This window comes from Triturus cristatus, chromosome 3_1 (genome assembly GCF_964204655.1).
Source record: "Triturus cristatus chromosome 3_1, aTriCri1.1, whole genome shotgun sequence".
In the NCBI taxonomy this organism is placed as follows: Eukaryota; Metazoa; Chordata; class Amphibia; order Caudata; family Salamandridae; genus Triturus; species Triturus cristatus.
The window spans coordinates 63,231,985-63,251,483 of NC_140583.1; the positions used below are offsets into that span (position 1 = coordinate 63,231,985).

Below are 19,499 nucleotides of genomic sequence, written 5' to 3' on the forward strand. Positions count from 1 at the left end.
AAACAGGAAGAAAAGAACACTTGATAGACTATGGCACAGGCAAACAGTAGTATAAGAGAACACACAAAGAGGGATGGGGACGTGAAAACATGGAGCGGGTAGGCCAACACACTGGGTCCCAGGCATCAGGACATACGGACCATGCAGCAGTCAAAAGGACAGAGAGAGGGGAAGCACCATCAAAAGGCGATGGCACAGCCAGAATCTGCTGTTTACAAATAGCACATATCATAATTTAATATAAAACCTTAGACAGTAAAACAGGTTTATTATAAAAATGGGACAAAACCGCTCCGATACTCCCATGAAACCAGGGGATGTTCAGTGCTTTGTGGTTGTAGCCAGCTGCATCTCTTTTCAACTTGAAAAAAGGCAATGTCTCAGGGCACCAACCCCAGACAAAACTGCTTGGAAATCCTCAATGTCCTGCAACACTTCAAAGGGGTCCCTTCGGTGTTCCTGGGGAGTTCCAGTCCTCCTGTCGGCATGCTCTTCTGTGGACAGACCTCCACAGAAAGACTTCTAGACATTCCTGAGACATGTGCTGCCAATGCCCTGCTGGGCAGGTGCTGCTATCCTCCGATACCTAATAGAAACATTTTCTTTCTGATCTTGCGTATCTTTCTAACAACCAATCTGAAATCATAGATCAGCTTCATAGAAGGAAACAGTCAAGTGATATGCAGTACTGAAGCTTCTGTTATTCTGCACACCACCTGCTTGTCTGGTTCGGTCCAAAAGAGCGTGCATGACTCAATCAGCTTTTGTTTTGAAAGATTTGGCCCCTCTCTGGTAAACAATATTGCCCCTCCCCTTCTGCCAGCCAAAACAAGAAAGCAAAGCATATGACAGGCATTTCCCTGCGCAGGACGTTTGAGACAAACATGGCTACTTTTAACAGTGCATAACATGGAAATTCATTTGCATCCTTCATGACACAGCTCTCTGTTACCTTAACATATCTGTATGTCAGCACAGGTCTGGGAAATGCAGAGGCTTTAGAAAGTGCACCTGCAGGAGGTAACATGTTTCAGAGTCTTCAGGATTAGACAACATTGTTGACATTTTAGGGCCTACCACTTTCTCCATTGGTGTGATGCTATTCTCTTGTGCACACAGACAACAGTTTCATTACAATGAACCTGTTTATCTGGACAATATGTAGGCAAGTCCAAGTCTACAATAGGAATGAAGTTGGTACACAGGATCAGTCCAGAGCCTAGTGCTTGCCCATAAGCTTGGCAAACACATCAAAGACCTCTGGGTTCTCCTGAGCGAACTGCTCCACTGTGTTCTTTTGCAGCCAGTCCGAGGATCGCATCTGTTGCTGCAAAAGACCTATCAGGTCGCCCAGGTTAGAGCTGGAGGGCTCTTGGTTGCTGGAGACATAGATCACTTCGTCTGTGCTGTCTGCCTTTCCATCCGGTTCTGCCTGGTCTAGGTGACTCCTTTCTTCAGCCACCATCTCACGTTCCATTTCCTCCAGCACTTTTCGGATCCTTTGCATTCCTATGGAGAAGCAGAGTGGGTGTCAATTTACAAGATTCTCAACAATACACTGCGATCAAAATAGTTGACAACAATGAGGCACTAATGATGAAACCATTATCTGCTATCAACCAGAGTCTTGTGTTACACTGAAGAAAATGAGAATTAGAAATTATTTGAAATAGCTTGAAATTCAACACAGGTTACAAATATTCTACAGCGATGCCTTTACGCACAAATAGCATCCATTCCAGGAAACAAAATCAAGATATGCCCAACTGGCAAAGATAGTTTTCACCAACCAATTTAAAGAGTTTATTATGGAGACAGATTACTAGTGGCATCTATAGCCACTTTTTATGTGGAAGCCATCATGAAGTAACACTGTGGGCATGAAATGCAGGGGGGGGGGCAACATGTCACTTGCATGCGATTCAGAACAGGGGTGAGATTTAACAAAGTTACTAAGAAGGTGGCAAATCTGGAGTGAATTATCACAGAAATATCAGACAGGAAACAAATCTATGCTTGCATGACCTGCTAAAAACTCAATTTATTTTGAAATCCACTCAGACCTGGGCATCCACTGGTCTACAGATTACAAGCACTTGATTCCCTCAGGGTGGTAAAGCAAGGCTACTGGAACAGGAGACAAGACAGTCTTAAAGATATGACCAGGAGCTCCAGCCTTACATATACAGAGAAAATTCAACAAGTCTCAGCAGGAGCAGAAGCAGTCTACAACAGAAGAGTATGGAAACAAGCCAAGAAACCCACCTAACTGTAAACGGTGAGTCTTGTCTGCGAATATGATCCGAAACCAGCCCGGCTCGCAGCACTCAAATGCCTTTCCACAGGAGAGAAGGACTTTGTTATCCAGGAAGCGTCTCCACAACATCACTTCCTCTTCAAATGTGCCTGTTCGTAGGTACTGTAAGGGCAAGAAAAAAATAAAGACAAAGATGAACAACTGATGGTTAACGACAAATGGGATATTCCCTCTATAACTACTCTAAAAAAAAAAGCAAGGTGAGCAGTCAGGATGTAAACAAATTGAGTTTGTCATCCAACTGGACTATCTACTTTCTTTGAGTAAGCTTAAGTAAATTCTTTTGTATCTATTACTTCCAATGTTAGGATTGGGATAAATGTGCCCCACTTTCAGTTTATACATAACATTTTGAACAAAAAGAACACTGAAATTCACCAGTTACAGTTAACTGAAGTAACTGCGACTTGCAATGCACTACTTATGACCTCCCATATTACATCACTCCTGACATGCCCTATGACAGCACTGATAAAGTCACTAAAGTTAACTATAACTGGTGAATTTCCATTTTTTTTAGCTTATAATATTACCTTTAAACTTACATTTTCACGTAACTATAATATCACTTTAACCTTTATTTGTTCAGTAAATAAATAAATAAATAAATAAATAAATAAATAAATATATATATATATATATATATATATATATATATATATATATATATATATATATATATATATTACCTACTGGCGGTCGCCAGTAGGTAGTTATAGTTAGGACCCTGTTTCCATAGGAAATCCGCAACATTCTATTTGGAATAACTTTGGCGCCGGTCGACGAATCCTCGCGAAATTTTCAAAATAGGTGGGGCGCTACGCTCCGCTCCTACCCTGAAAGTCTCGGGGGGATTCGTCAAGCAGGGGCCGAAAAAAAAGGGGGGTCCCAAAACGCGTTTTCCCCATGCATTTTTCCATAGGACCTTTAGACACAGCTACAGCCCGAACGGCTGAACAGAATTACTTGAAATTTGGCAGAGAGGTAGCCATAAGGTCAAGGAAGTGCCTTTTGCAGGTCTGGTGTAAATCTGTTCAGTATTTCCTGAGAAAATAGCATTTAAAAGCATATATATATGTGGGCGGAGCCTAACCACACATCTCATCCTGAGATCTGATTGGCTGTCAGCACTTCATCCAAGAAGTGTTGGCAGCCATCTTGGGACCAATATACATGATAGCACCTCATTAAAAAGCATTGCAGTTAATAGAAGGTTTTAAGACTTTAGTTACATTATAAATCATTTGTTGATGGTACCATACTCATTTTAGGAATTGTGGTATGTTCTAAGGTGATTTCACCATGTGAAAAAGCCTTCTGCTGGGATATCATGATTGAGAGAAAAATATTTTCTCATGCTTTTACCACAGAGGTTTGGAAGGTGATCTATAGGTTAAACTGAGAGCTTATTTTCTGTAAATTCACATTATCTTTCTCAGTCATGTGAGAATGAAGTCTGACATTCTCAGTAAAACATGTACATCCAACAAGGGCAGAGACTGTCAGTTGATTCCTTTGTGTTCTACTGCAGCTTCCCAGAGTGTTCCAAAGAACTACTAGAGCGCTAACAGTCCTACTTAAGATAAACGTATGGCACACCTGAAGCCATCTTGCTTGTATTAAAGTGGTAACTCTTAAAACATTTAATTTAAAAAGGAACACAATGAGGGGGTTCATTTTTCCATAAAAAGTATGATTAGTGCTGCAGAAAGAAAAATTAGGGCACATTTTGAGTGACTTCTCAAATCCTCTTCTATTTCATTAAAAAATTCTGACATGCAGACTGAAACATGCACTTTCAATACCAGCAGCAGTTTTCCCTGGTGAGCAGTAGCTTTACTACAGTGATCTAATGAGCAAAAAGAGTGCTAACATTCTGAATTTATGGCAAATGTGTGACACATCTGAATGCCTTCTTGATGGAATCAAAGTAAAAAACTGAAAGTATTTCCTACTGAGGAGACTGCAGTAAATGAGGAAATTAGGAAACTTCATAACAAATAAGTCTCCCAAGATGGCCACCAGAGACAAAAGAGCCCAAATGTAGCCCAAATATCACCCAGATGTAGCCCAAGTATAGCCCAATGACAGAATGTCCCAGAATGTTCTTAAAAACAACTAGAGCGCTTACTGTCTTCATTATGACAAAAGTATGGCACACCTGAAGCCATCTTGATTGGAATAAACTGGTAACACTTAAAACATTTAATTTAAAAAGGAACACAATGAGGAGGTTCATTTTGCCATAGAAATTATGATTAATGCTGAAGAAAGAAAATGAGGGCACATTTTGAGTGACTTCTCAAATCCTCTTCTATTTCATTAAAAAATTCTGACATGCAGACTGAAACATGCACTTTTAATACCAGGAGCAGACTTCCATGGTGCAGTAGTTTTACTACAGTGATCTAATGAGCAACTAGAGTGCTAACATTCAGAATTTATGGCAAATGTGTGACATATCTGAATACCTTCATGATGGAATCAAAGTAAAAAACTGAAAGCATTTCCTACTGAGGAGACTGCAGTACATGAGGAAATTAGGAAACTTCATAACAAATAAATCTCCCAAGATGGCCACCGGAGACAAAAGAGCCCAAATGTAGCCCAAAATCACCCAGATGTAGCCCAAATATAGCCCAATGACAGAAGTGTGCAAAACACTTATTATTTTGTGTTTTTGCAGTGTTATATAGTGCAGACTTGTCAGGTATTGGAGTGCTTTACATGAGCATTGGTTACATCACACAAGAACAAATTCATTTTGGTTGTAGACATGGGGAGACTAAGTGATTTGACCAGAATCACAGAATGTCGAGCTGAAGCAGAAACTTCAACCTGGTTCCCCAGTTGCAAAGTCTGCAGTTCTGGAAGTAACACCACATCCTCTCCCCTAAGTGCAACATTTAATCAAGTGGTCAACTGGATAAAAAAACATAAAGATAACAAATAATTTAAAAGTGCTTTGTCGCTATTTGAAAACTCAGAAAATATGTCCTTATTTTAGTCTTTTAGAGCACTAACCATAAATTTGATGCCAATAAGACCCTCTCATATATGTAATTTCTAAAGGAAATGCTCTAGGTATTACAGTTTTGATTACATCAAGATGATGTCAGGCGTTCCACACTTTTGTAATAAACATAGAATGTTAGCAATCTAGTTGTTCATTAGGATACTGTTGAGAGGCAGAGGCCAGGGGCACGGACTCTGAAAATTGAAGGCAGGTAGGAGGGTGCAAAGGCAACAATTTAACCACACTGAGCAGGCAGGAATGGCCGTGGAAGCACAACAGACTATGGAGGGCAGTGGAAAGGGGGGCAGGGGCAACAAACCAACAATACAGGACTTGCAAGAGAGGCTGTTGGAGGGAAGATCTATTACGGGTCAAGGAAGCTAGGGGCGGTCCCCAGATCCCCGGGAGCCACCACAGAACTGAGCAGGAGAGTGAGTCAGGGACAAAAGGGGCACCTTAATTTGAGCCGGGGTGCCTAGGAACGCTTGCTCCAAAAATGAAGAAAACAGACATATGAGACATGGAATTGGAGGCAGAATACAATGGCAGTTTAATGAGAAGATGCAACTTCAAAGAAACCGCAGAATAGAGACATAAAGTACAAAATACAGAATCCAGATAATCATACAGCTGTCATAATATTCTCTGTATCTCAATTAATGTACTGACAGAGAGAGAGAGAAAACACATCTATAAATGCATCATGAGAAACAAGTTACACCAAGGAAAATGTTACCTAGGAACACTCACGTTTACTCTTAGAGCAAGCATTCCTGCAATTACAATACAAAATCTTTTAAATGCAAAAGTAAAGAGAACAATGGTTAAACATAACATGACATTTCATATAGGTAAAATAGAATAAGATACTTCAAGCAAAGCAGAGCAAGACATTTTAAGCAAAGGAAGACAAGAGCTCCCAGCTCTTGGGGAAAACCTGCACTGCCTGTTAACCTACATACAGACGGCGAGGTAGTCCGTCGATATCTGTGGGTGCTCCCTTTTTATATCATTTTGTGGGCTCCTTTGCACGCTACATCTACCTACGTATGCTACCCAAAAGCTTCGTCTGCAGATTTTACCAGACATTTCGTAATTTACCCACTTAATGCTGACAATGGACTGGGTGAAAAGGTCAGTCTCTCAGACCAATCGCTTATCGTAAGTTCCATAGAGCAAGCAGAAAATAATGGGTATTGTACGGGAATTCAATATATTCATGTATAAAATCTCCTCAGTTCTCCTAACTTGACGCTCTGCGGTTGCCACTTCCTTAAAAGCGGGAAACCTGCCCAGGAAGCAAGTACCAGTCCAGGATGCAGCCTACTGTATGTCGACAGCTTCAGGGGGATGTTGAACTTTGATACCGAGCACGGAGCACTCGGGTAGGGTGGGGGCTACTAGTTTGGATCAGAAGGCCTCGCAGACCTGCCTTCAGACTGCTATACACTCAAATTGCAGAGCTATGGTCAATTTAACAAAGAGGCCTACATATTGAACAGAAGGGCCTACACAGGGGTTTTATACTGGCTGAGTGGTAAGGATGTCTCAGGATAATTATATAGCAACACAGGACCCGCTGGTCAATTTAATACGGCCTAAAATTCAGCTGGCAGGGCAAGGACAAGGGTCTCATACTTCAGGTGTGGACAGAACGGGCCAGGGGCCCCCTGTGATACAAAAACTACCCTCCTTCAAGGCTGTGGCAATGTAATAGACCATTGAGGGCAGAAGGAAGAGGCAATGGTAGTACAACCATACATGCCAACAGACCCGATTCAGCCCGGAAACGTCCAATGTTTTTAAGCTCAAATGGGCTTTATTTGATCTGTCTCCTGTCTACAATATCCTCTTTTTCAATGTAACTCAAAGGGGAAAATCAATACCCCAGTTTTTTTTCAAAATCTCCCTCTTACCAAGTTCAAAATGTTCGCAAGTATGGTAGATTGGATCATGGAAGGAAATGGGATAGGGACATGGACTTGGATAACAGAGGACAGGAGGGACATGGAGAGGTGCACCAAACTGACCCTGCAGGGCTGGCATCAGGGTTTGCAGCAGCACAATACACCACACAGGGCATGCAGGACGGGAGTGCAGCACAACAATCCATAGAAAGCAAGAGGGAGGGGACAGGACCATGCACATGGACAACAGAGAACAGAGGGGCAAGAGGCAATGGTAGCTAGCTGACCATAATGGACAGACAGGAGAGAAAGCTGCAGTATAACAGACCATAAAGGGCAGGAGGGACGGATCAGGGGCATTACAATGGAACAGACAAGCCAGGAGGGAGGGAGTAGGGCTGGGGGCAAGGGGGCAGGACAGGAGCAGCAAGATAGCCATGGAGGTCAGGCAGGATGGGCACTAGAAGCAAGACACACCATGAAGAGCAACAGTGAGACTGTGATGGCATATACACAGACCATGGAGGGAAGGTGGGAGGGGGTCAGGGGCAGCTAACTGACCACACAGGGAAGGTGGGAGGGGCCATGGCAGCACAGAAGACCATGCATGGCAAGTGGGAGGGTTAGTGGCAGCACAATGGCTATGATGGGCAAGAAGGAGGGTGGAAGGGCATGCACAAAGGACGATGGAGGATAGAAGGAAGGGTCAGGACCTGTGCACAGACAAGAAAGTTCAGGGGAAGGGACCTCACAACAGACCACACGGGGCAGGCAGGAGGAGCAGTTGCAGCACAACAGACCAGGGAGGGCAGGAGGGTGTGGCAGTACAATGGACCATGTAGGACAGGAGGAAGAGGATAGGGGCATGGCATGTGGACAGGCAGGGTGGAGGTGGCAGGGACAGGTTACAGTCATCTGACAATGCTTGGCAGGTGGAAGGGGAGTGGCAGCTCAACAGAACACTCAGAGTAGATAGGAGTGGCAGGTCCATGGGACATGGTGGGCAAAAAGGATGGAGCAGGGGCATGCACAAAGACATCGGAGGGCAGGGGGAAGGAGAATAGGGGCAGCAAGCTAAGCACAGAGTTTAAGCAGGAGGTCAATGATGGGGCATAGAATTGGGCAATGGAGGGCAGGAGGAGTGGACTGGTACATCATACTAAATTGAGGGCAGTGGCAGCACATCAGACCATGCATGGCAGGAGGGAGGAGGCTAGTCCATGGATTCACACAACAGAGGATAGGGAGGAAGGGGATGGGGCAGCAAGCTAACTGTTCAGAGAAGGCGGGTATTAGGAACTTTATTGTTTTTAAAACATTGTGTCTGTGCGAACTACTTAAAATATGAACAAGTATGCAGCATAATCTCACTTTTATTCAGGAAGAAGAGGACGTTTGTGACTGACTCCGGGCTCACTTGGCAGAAACACCCCCTGACCCTCCACCCCCTATCGCAAAATGTAATGCCCGTGAAAAGGGTAGGTGAACACAGTGTTATATAGAACATAGTCCTGAGAGCACGATTGAAAATGAAAACTAGATATAGTGTATGGTATAAACTATGCACCAAAAAGTGTGATATAAGATGAACCGGGTGTGAAATATAATATGCAATACATTGTGCGCAATGACAGATTCATTGGAGGGCGCGAGATAGCACAGGCACTAGCGCGTGCTATGCGATATGCGCCTTGGAGTGTAATATGCACAGGGCAGTGTTGTGTAACCTAACTAGTCTCTAAAGTTGTAATATAAAATATGTGCTGGGGAGTGTAACGTTGCATATGCACTGTGACAAAGATATGGATCCCAGATTGTAATATGTATGGCATAGCACTGTGCGTTATAACATAGGCATCGAGAAAGGCACGTTAGATAGGGCAATATAACCCGTGCGAAGACAAGTGTGGCATGACATATTCACGGGGTGGTGTTACAGTGAACATGGGCTAGAGAGTGTCATAGCATATGCACTAGCTAGTGGAATACAACACAGAGGTGTGTGGCACTCGGCAGGCAATGGTGGGTGTAACACAGCATTGGGCTCTGTCAGGAGCACGCTGTGACTCTCAAGTGATGTTCGTCCCCTTTCCAGAGAGTAAAATAAAAAGTATTACACATCCGGCAGTGGATGTGTGTTTTATTAACCGTGAGGGGGGTTTCTTGCATAGTTTTGGTCGAATTTTTGTCGAATCCCCTTTGAATGGCTTGGTGTGCATGTGTATTAAATGTGCCCGTCAATAGCTACCCATTAACAAAACTAAAACTTTTATAATGGAGTGCGGGGCGGTGTGTAAGAAACCACATGCTTATTTTTTAGAAGGCCATAAGGTGTCTACGGTGGAAACATTTAATTATCTTGGCATTACCTTTTCTAAATCAGGCAGCTGGACTAGCGAGATCAATAATGTCCAGGCTAGGATGGCGAAAAGCTCACATGGAGTGTTCAAATTCGCTACAAACATTGGAGATAAACGGATCAAAGATATGTTGACGATCTTTCAAATGAGATGTCTGTCCGTGGCCCTTTATGGAGCCGGAGTGTGGGGGCATACCAAGGCAGGGAACCTGCAAGTAGAGGAAAACCTCTTCTTAAAAAGGCTGTTGTGTTTACCTAAATCTGCCACTAATGATCTGGTTCATAGAGAACTAGGTATCTCCCACCTCTCAGATTTGTTAGCATTAAGGCCCTTAATGTTGTGGCGTTCTGTATGGTTAAAAGAAGAAACCTCCCTAAGTAGAGCAATTATCGGAGATTGTCTCTCCATTGACAGCCATATGAAAATTCCTTGGATTAAATATGTCATTAATTGCTACTCTGAGATTTATGGTATTAGCCTTATAAATGACTATAACGCCTCCTCCAGTCTGTCTAAAAATGTGATGAAACCAATTTTTATGAATTTTGTCCAAAAACAAAGGGAAAGAACTAGCAGAAATTTAAGTACATGTGTTTTTTATAATAGTTTTTGTGAAGATGAGGGTTTTCAGATATATCTGAGTTTAGTCACCCGGCCCTCCCATAGATATGTTATCACCAGATTAAGGTTTGGGACAGTTCATCATTTGGTGGCTTACCCATATATAAAAAAGCAGCCGGTGGGCCCTTGCCCTTGCGATAACGTATCAGATCAAAGCACTATGCACTTTCTATTATCATGTAACCTTTATGATAATTACCGTCGAGCCTACCTTAAACCCATTTTTTTAAAATATGGAGTGAGGAATAGGAAAGATGCTATGAAATTGCTTTTTAAACCCTATCCTGATGTATGCTTTTTTACCGCAACCTACCTCCTGTTAGCTATTAAAGTAAGGCCTGGTATGCTTTTTTAACTATTTATATTCTTAATTCTTGTAACCTGTCTACATTTTAACCATGTAATGTTTGATGTATTTGATATGTATTTTGTTTTGCTTTTATGGACTTGTTTTAAGCTCTGAATAAAGCCTTATGAAACTAGAGAACTAGCTACCCATGTTTGTATAAATAAACGACAAGGGTGTCTACCAGGATTAGGCACGGTAGGGCATCAGACATGTCAGAGCTTCACTAGTGGTGTAAATACATTCCACGTGGATTCATTACATGCATAGTCGCCTTTTAATGAATATCACGCAAATCGTCATGGTGATAGGTACGTACGGTTTGTCCAGCATGTCCTAGGTGTGTCTAGAAATATATATTTTTTTAAAATAATAAAAAACAGTGGCCGGCCCTGGGGATTGGGGTCAAAAAAATATAATTAGGAGACTGGCCCTGGGGGATGGGGTCATCAGGGCCAATAAATTAGAATAAGAAGGGGAACCAAACAGCCCCCCTTCTTAAAAAACAAAAATAAATAAAAGACTGGCATCGTGCCGGAGGCCATGCCCCCTCCGTGCAGCACTCTGCAAACGCGCCCCCAACAGGCATCTCCAGTATGCGCCAGGGAGCTGCGCTGCAGCCAGGTGTTCTGAGGCCAAGCCCCTTTTTACACCTCTCTGCAACGCAGCTCTGTGGCGCTTACTGGAGGTACCTAGTGGTCTAGTTTGACCCTAGGGACCCTTAGGATTCAGGGGGACTTAATCTCTCAACTTAGAACAGCCACAGGGCGCGTTTACACAGTGGTGAAGGGAGGGGACGGGGCCTGAGGTGACGTGTGCAAACACGCACTATGGCACGTTTTAAATTGGGGATATAATTTCCCTTCAATACTGAGGGCCCCTGGGGGCTAACTAGCCCACCAAGTGCTTCCAGTAAGCGCCACTGAGCTGCATTGCAGAGAGGTGGTCCAGGCCGTGCCACTTTTTACACCTCTCTGCAACGCAGCTCTGTGGCACTTACTGGAGGTACCTAGTGGGCTAGTTGGACCCTAGGGACCCTCAGGATTCAAATGAACTTAATCTCCCAACTAAAAATGGACACAGGGCGTGTTTACACAGTGGTGAAGGGAGGGGACGGGGCCTGAGTTAACGTGTGCAAAAACGCCCTGTGGCCTGTTTTAAGAGGTAGTTTTAATCCCCATGCCCTATTATACACTAGGGGCTTACAGAGGAGGTCATGCTAATCACAGGGGGACCCCAACGCATAATGTTCCCTAGTGTATGTAGGTGTTTTCACTGTATTCTAAGTGTCTTTTAACATAGCACTGGCTCTAGGACTGGTTAGTCAGACTCAGTTACCACCAGTATTCGTCTGAAAAAGTTGAGGGTACAGGATGATTTTGCAACAAGGCTTCTTTCTGCTCTTCTTTTTGTTCTTTCTGCACGTTATCCTTCTTCTTGCACTTATCTTCGTATTTGAGGACTTCTGTTGCTTCTTTCTGCACTTCTTTTGTTTCTTTCTGTGCCTTTTTTCTTCTCTCTTCACATGTCCTATCTCTGTAGGCATAGTTAGAAATTAGCATTTAAAAAACCTTTGAAATTCATAGAAAAAACCATAGGTTTCAGGCACGTTATAGTTAGGAATTAGCATTTAAAAAAACTCAGAAATTCACTGAAAAAACCATAGGTTTCAGGGGTGTTATAGTTAGCTGGACTTTTCACTTGTACAAAACCATTGAAATTCCCCCGTTATAGTTAGTTCAGCTAACTATAACTCGCGCGCCCGCAATGCACTGCTGATGACGTCACATATTACATCACTCATGACATGGTCAGTGACATCACTCATGACATCACTGATGACATCTCAAATGACATCACTGATGACATCACTGATGACATCATCCTTGTGATAGAGTGGCAGACCTCCTCTCACCCTAATATAACCTTTGATACACACATTCAAAAATAGAGACTAACATTTTCAAAACAATGGACATACCAATACCAGTTACAACAACCTCTTCAGTAATTCTAAGATCCACATACACATCCACTCATTCACCAACAGTCCTATACAGTCACTCATACATGTACTCACTCATCATATGTACTCATACACCTATACATCCTGTTACACAATGCCACTCATCCATAGAGTTACTCACACACATAGTCACTCATGCTAATAAAGAATCAAACATACATTTACTTGCATATACAGTTATACACACACCACCATACTTACTTCTACGGAAACTTACACATACTTAGTCTTTTAAACAATCACTTATAGAAACACATACGTATTCATACAGGAACTCTTTCAATCTCTCACTCTCACATATACTCACATATATACACCAATAGTCACATATACTAGTTTAAAACATATGTAGTTACTCATAAAGACACTATTGAGACAGTCATTCACTCACTAACACACCTATACACACACTCATCCACCCATACAGTCCTGCACACATGCTGTGTTCAACACATACAAACAGTGAGTCACTCATTCATGCACCTATGCACTACGTAATACCCCCCACCGAACCATGCAGACACTCAGACTGATACTCAAAAAACCAACTAATAACCTATATAGACACCCATGTAGCTACTCACCAACCCATGCAGCCACTTATACACAAAGTGAGAGACTGATACAGATATTTACATATTTAAACATTACTCACTAAGCCATGTATTCACTATGATACACTTAATCAGTCAGTTACACAATCAATTTTTCAAAAACAAATCATCCATTTAGACACTTATATACCCATTTATTCTTCCATCGACCTTGAGATATACATATATAAAACATATTTAATTTTCAGAAAAACACACATTCACTGGATGATGTCATCAGTGATGTCATCAGTGATGTCATTTGAGATGTCATGAGTGATGTCATGAGTGATGTCACTGACCATGTCATGAGTGATGTAATATGTGACGTCATCAGCAGTGCATTGCGGGCGCGCGAGTTATAGTTAGCTGAACTAACTATAACGGGGGAATTTCAATGGTTTTGTACAAGTGAAAAGTCCAGCTAACTATAACACCCCTGAAACCTATGGTTTTTTCAGTGAATATATATATATATATATATATATATATATATATATACACACACACTATAAAAACCATAGGTTTCAGACATGTTATAGTTAGGAATTAACATTTAAAAAACCTTAGAAATTCACTGAAAAAAAAACATAGGTTTCAGGGCTGTTATAGTTAGCTGGACATTTCACTCGTACAAAACCATTGAAATTCCTCCGTTATAGTTAGTTCTGCTAACTATAACATGCGCGTCCGCAATCCACTGCTGATGATGTCACATATTATATCATTCATGACATGGTCAGTGACATCACTGATGACATCTCAAATGACATCACTGATGACATCACTGATGGCATCATCCACGTGACAATCAGATACACCTCATCATACACTAGTATAACCTTTCATCACTCACTGTAAAATACAGAGTACCATATTTGAATCCATTGACCCACCAATACAAGTTTCTAAAAACCCACTCAGTGATTCCTAGATCTACACACACAGCTAATCAATTCAATCCAATCAAGCTTTATTCGACAATTGAGTCATAAAAGCACATTACAATCATAACATAAAACAATTAATAAATTATCTAAAAATTTAAAATTACAATTTAATCTCTAAACAACCAGCGAATACAATAGTTAAGAAGCAATTAAGCCAATCTAAAACCAATCCATCTTACTTTTATATCAACATGGCACAGTTCAAGGGTCATACTGTTTTAGTTACCAACCAAGATTATCTACATCTGATAGATGCTACAGAATATGGGTGTATTAAAAACAATTTGCATCATACCTCAGGGCTTTTAACCGTATACCCCAAGCCCACCCCAAAAACTTAGCCACAGCTATACAGATGGGGGGGAGCAGAATCTGTGCACAAGATACGCAGAGCTATAGCGTATCTCCTAGTGCCCAAAAGTCTACAAATGGGCTTTATCCAGATTTTTCGAGGTACTACATACATGGGACAAAAAAATAGTACATGTCCTACTGATTCACATACATCTACGCATCTATATAGCACTTATCAAGTCAAGTCAAGAAAGCTTTATTCGACGATAGTCATAAAAGCATACAACATTTATATACATACTAGATACACAAAACATGTTAAGATAGTTTAAAACAATAAATAAGGGTATTTGCAAAAAAGGTTGGCATTTCAGAGACTAGGAGGATTTACCCAATCAACATTTTACTCCTAATCACCCATGCCCTTCCAAGGAACTTAGCGACAGAAATATAGACAAGTGGGATTTCAGCAGAGCGCAAAATACGTAGTGCCACCTTGGCATTTCTAGTACCCAACTGTCGGCACATTGGTTTTAGCCAAGTCTGGCGGGGAATTGTGTAGGATGGACATTGGAACAGGAGATGATTGACAGATTCAATAGGTGCAGTACAGCCAGGACAGTTAAGCACGTTGGTCACGGCCCATCTAGATGAAAACTCTCTTACTGGGAGACTGCCTACTTCCTGTCTAGAGGATTAGTAATGTCATCCCAAAAAGGTGCCAAGGAAATAGTATCCTTGAGATCAAGAAAAATACCAGACAATGAAAGCGGAGCTGTAGATCTGAAAACTCGGGTAGCTACCAATTCCCAGTACAAAGCCTTCAGTGCTTGTTTAGACGGAAAGCTAGCGTTTAGTGGATCCTCCCACAAAGTTTTAAGGCCCAAATCCTGAAGCGACTCATGTAGCCTACATAGCCACTTGACCTTACGAAAGGTATCCAGTTTAATAATGTCCATGTGGCCAAGAGCAAAAAGCCTAAGTTCAGGAGTGACCCATAATCGCCGCCAGTATAATATGGGGTGAAATAAGGCAATTAATGCTATTGGTCTCATACCTAGGTCATAGAACAGGGGGCAAAGGGGAGTGCTCTGAGGTAGTTTGGTAAGATTTCGTAAAAATCTATTTTCAGAGGTAGATAATTTGTGTACATTATCAAATCCCCACAACTCGACTCCATAGAGCACAGCACCGACCACTTTACCATCATACACCCGAAGTGCAGGGTCAATGGGTTTAGTCAGGGATTTGGTATGTTCTTTGCTTAGCGCACCAGAGAGTTGGGAGTGTTTAAGGGATGCCAGCTCTACTTGCTTTTTCCATCCCAAATCATGTTGAATGCAAATACCTAGATAAGTAAAATCTTGAACCTGGTCCAATGGCATTTTATTCATATATATTTTGCTTTTAAAAGATTTGGACTGGTTGAAGGACATAAATTTAGATTTTAAAACATTGATTTCAAGCCCGCGGGCAAAACAGAAGTCCTCAAAGATACATAAGGACTTCTGTAAACCACTCGGGGTTTTTGAAATAATAAGACAATCGTCGGCAAACATTAAAATAGGAATTTTTGCACCTGCCAAAGAGGGGGCATCAACATTTGCATCTATTAATAATTTGGCCACATCATTAATATACAAGGAAAATAAAGTTGGCGCAAGAACGCAGCCCTGCCTAACCCCCTTCTGGATAGGGAACTGCCTAGTCACTTGACCAACACCACCCCATCTAATCTGCGCAAAATTGCCTACATGAAGTCTGGCGATTAGGGAAATTAGGACAGGTGGCATCCCCATCTTTTCTAAGACAGCCCATAGGGATGCCCGAGGGACAAGATCAAAGGCTGCCCTAAGATCAATGAAAGCAGCATATAAGCTGCCACCCCCCAAGTAGACCACCTTCCAGTAGAGCATAGCGAAATGCAGCACCTGGTCAATGGTGCTTATTCTAGCTCTAAAGCCAGCTTGTAAGTGAGAGAGGATTGCATTATCTAAAGCCCAATCCAACACTTTGTTCAAGATCAGCCTGCCTAAAATCTTTTGTGTGGTGTCAATCAGGCTGATTGGACGATAGTTTGCAGGGATGGACTTGTCCCCTTTCTTGAACACCGGAATAATTTCAGCTCCTTTCCAGGAAGTGGGGATCGGGGCACCTCTAGCAATCAAGTTGGCTAAAATTAAGATATAGTTTCCCCAGGATTCGCTGTTACTCAAAAAGATATCAGCAGGGACTCCATCCATCCCAGGGGCCCTTCCAGGAACCAATGACTTAAGAGCAATAACAACATCACCCAGGGTAAAAGCGTCTTCCTTATAAAAGGTAAGTTGGTAGTTAGAAGAAAGGCACATGTCTTCTTCAACAGCATATAGGGACTCAAAGTGCTTGACCCAGGCATCTTGCGAAACCCAATTTTGGGGTTTATCAGGGTTGCCCCCAGTCCCCCATCTAACAACAGACCAGAAACGTCTCATATCCTTTTGGGCACCTGCTTCCCTGAGTTCCTGCCATCTTTGGAAATCCCACGCTCTCTTAGATTTAAAGATAGCTTGCTTATAAGCATATCTAGCAGAGCGAACTTTAAGACTGTCGCCAGATTTCAGTGCGGTGCCCAAGTTCACGCGAGCATCTCTACACGCGGTAGAATACCATCGTGGTGAGGGATCATACTTGGGTTGAATTGCTTTGCAGGGCCTTACAAAGATATCTTTAAGTTCCAGAAAAAAAGAATCATGGATCGACATTCCAGGTATACAATGTGGTTCCGGAGGACACTGGTTATATGCAACCCCTAAGTCCTGAGTGGCAAGTTCTAATCTATTAAAAATGTGAGTTAAACATTCTTGACTTTCAGCAACCTTAGCCCACTTAACGTGGCGCAGATCATTAGCAATGACTACATCTTGATGGTACAATGGAGAAGGATCACTATGGGCAGTGGGGGTCACCCAAAGCATAGTAGATAGAGAGAGAGGATTATGATCACTCTCCAATCTGTCTATAACCACCATGTCCCTCATGGTATCCCATAGATCTAGTGATAGTAGAATATAATCAATTCTGCTAGTACGGGAACCACTCTTGAAAGTAATGGACCCTGATTTGTCTTGCTCAGACCTGCCATTTGTTGCACGAAGCCCCTTATTTAAACAAAGGGCGTTAATCTGGATGGCCAATTCGGTCCAACGAATGACAGGTTCTAGATCTAGACTTGGAACACCCCATAAGCCATCCTCTACCTCCGAGATGCTCCAATCAACACCAAGAAGAGGTTCAAAGGTTGTATTAAGATCTCCACCTAAAATTATATATGAGTACTGAGAGTAAAGGAGCATAAGTTCATCCAGGCGAGCTATAGTGTCAGACTTCTTCCCACCAGTGCTTCTAGCATAAACATTATAAATATCCAGTGATTTTCCATCCTTAAGCTTAAGGTTAATTAGCTGGATATCTGGGTGCGAAGTAGAAAGCTCCTTGACAATAATACCAAGGTCCTGTCTAATCCAAATGGTAAGACCACCGGAGGGGCGCCCCATTTTTCCCTTGACTGCCAGAACATTAAAATTCAAAAAACCCGATGCAAACTGAGCCTCAAGTAACCATGTCTCCTGGAATAAGCAGATGTCATAAGAGTTGATAAACAATGCCCAGTTTGGATCTTTCAACTTGGATTTTAATCCTGCAATATTCCAGGACAAGAGCGACCCAAACTCTGAGTGGGTTGCACTAACAACCTTGTTGGTCTCCGGAATACTACTCAGTAGATTTATCCTTTCCGGATCTACGGAGGGGCCTAGCAATTCTTCATTAACCAAAATGCTCAGCTCTGCATTAGGGACTATATTAAGCAGAAAGGAACAAACAGGAGAAACTGCTGGACTACACTCTTTACACAGTCAGTCATTTTGTTCTAAACATGACTCTCCCGGGGGCAATCTGAAAGCACCATCTGGGCAGGGAGACCGAATAGGAGTGGACCTCATTTGGATTGCAGAGTAGTCCGGAGAACAGCTTCTGAACTCTAGGTTAATTAGATTCTCTGCTATAATAGGATCAATAAAGGTGACCTCAATATAATCCATCCCTCTGCCAGCATGAGAAATCCTACTTGCTCCAGCTATATCAGCTCTAATTACAGAGCGGCAACCCCTTACATGTCTAATCCAATGAATAACCTTGTTAATCAGGGATTCACTGGTTTCATGGTCAGACCCAGAGGACAAACTAGGGACATTCACCATAAAGATTCTTCGTGACTGGAGAATACGAGTGTGTGGCCCATAGCTTTGAGTTTGATGATAAAGATTGCCTCTAGAGTTTATACCAGGTCTCTCATTTACAAGAGGTAGTCCTCCTGCACTTGTGGTAGCCTGACACATACCATGTGGGGCACTAGTAGGATGTCTAACAAGGGATGGAGTACGAGCAGGGGGATGATCAGCCCTTGGTGGAGCAGGGAAGCGAGACTGGTTACTCAGAGGGTGAGAATCATGGGTCAGAAGCTTACCACATGCGTTAGATGGCACACATAACCTATCTGCCACTTCTAAAGGGGCCTTAGTTAGAACCCCCCCAGACGTGGAAGGATTAGGTTTCGAATGGGTGTCAGAGCACATTTTGGATTCTTCAAATTTTTTAACAGTAACCGTTAGTATTTCAATCTTAGTTTGCATAGTTTCAATCAGGGAGCAAAGATTTTTCACTACCACCATTAAAGATTTTATATCATGATTACTAGATATAGCCCCCGGTAGACCCTCTATTGTATTAGTGGTGGTACTATCCTCAAGTATAGAAGCATCCACATTAACGTCCAAAGGTACAATGGAAGGCCGGGCGGGGCTACAAGTATCGATGTCAGGTACACTCAGTAGAGAAAATCTATTACTGCAAACAATGCCAGGTGATTGGTTAGAGGCGGGAAGGGGCTTAGGAGAATGAGCTTGCCCCTCGTCCAACGATACTATAGGGGTGGTAGAAACCGGAGCTTTGCCCCTTTCCCCACTTATTTGATCCTCCCCACCCTTTTTCGAAAGAAACATATCTGGGACCATGACAGCACCTCTAGT

The 19,499-nt window shown here is 42.4% G+C and overlaps 1 protein-coding gene across 1 annotated transcript in view; it reads right to left on the reverse strand.

The window, feature by feature from the left end:
* Positions 1–251: 251 nt before the first annotated feature.
* The window catches only part of LOC146859709 (1-aminocyclopropane-1-carboxylate synthase-like protein 1), a 164,897-nt gene continuing 145,649 nt past the window's right edge, over positions 252–19,499 (reverse strand). The window contains exons 14-15 of the mRNA XM_085643455.1: positions 2,266–2,419; positions 252–1,509 (exon numbers count right to left, since the gene is read on the reverse strand). Of these exons, the coding sequence (XP_085499581.1) occupies positions 1,220–1,509; positions 2,266–2,419 (444 nt within the window). The 3' untranslated portion in view covers positions 252–1,219. The remainder of the gene's footprint in view (positions 1,510–2,265; positions 2,420–19,499) is intronic.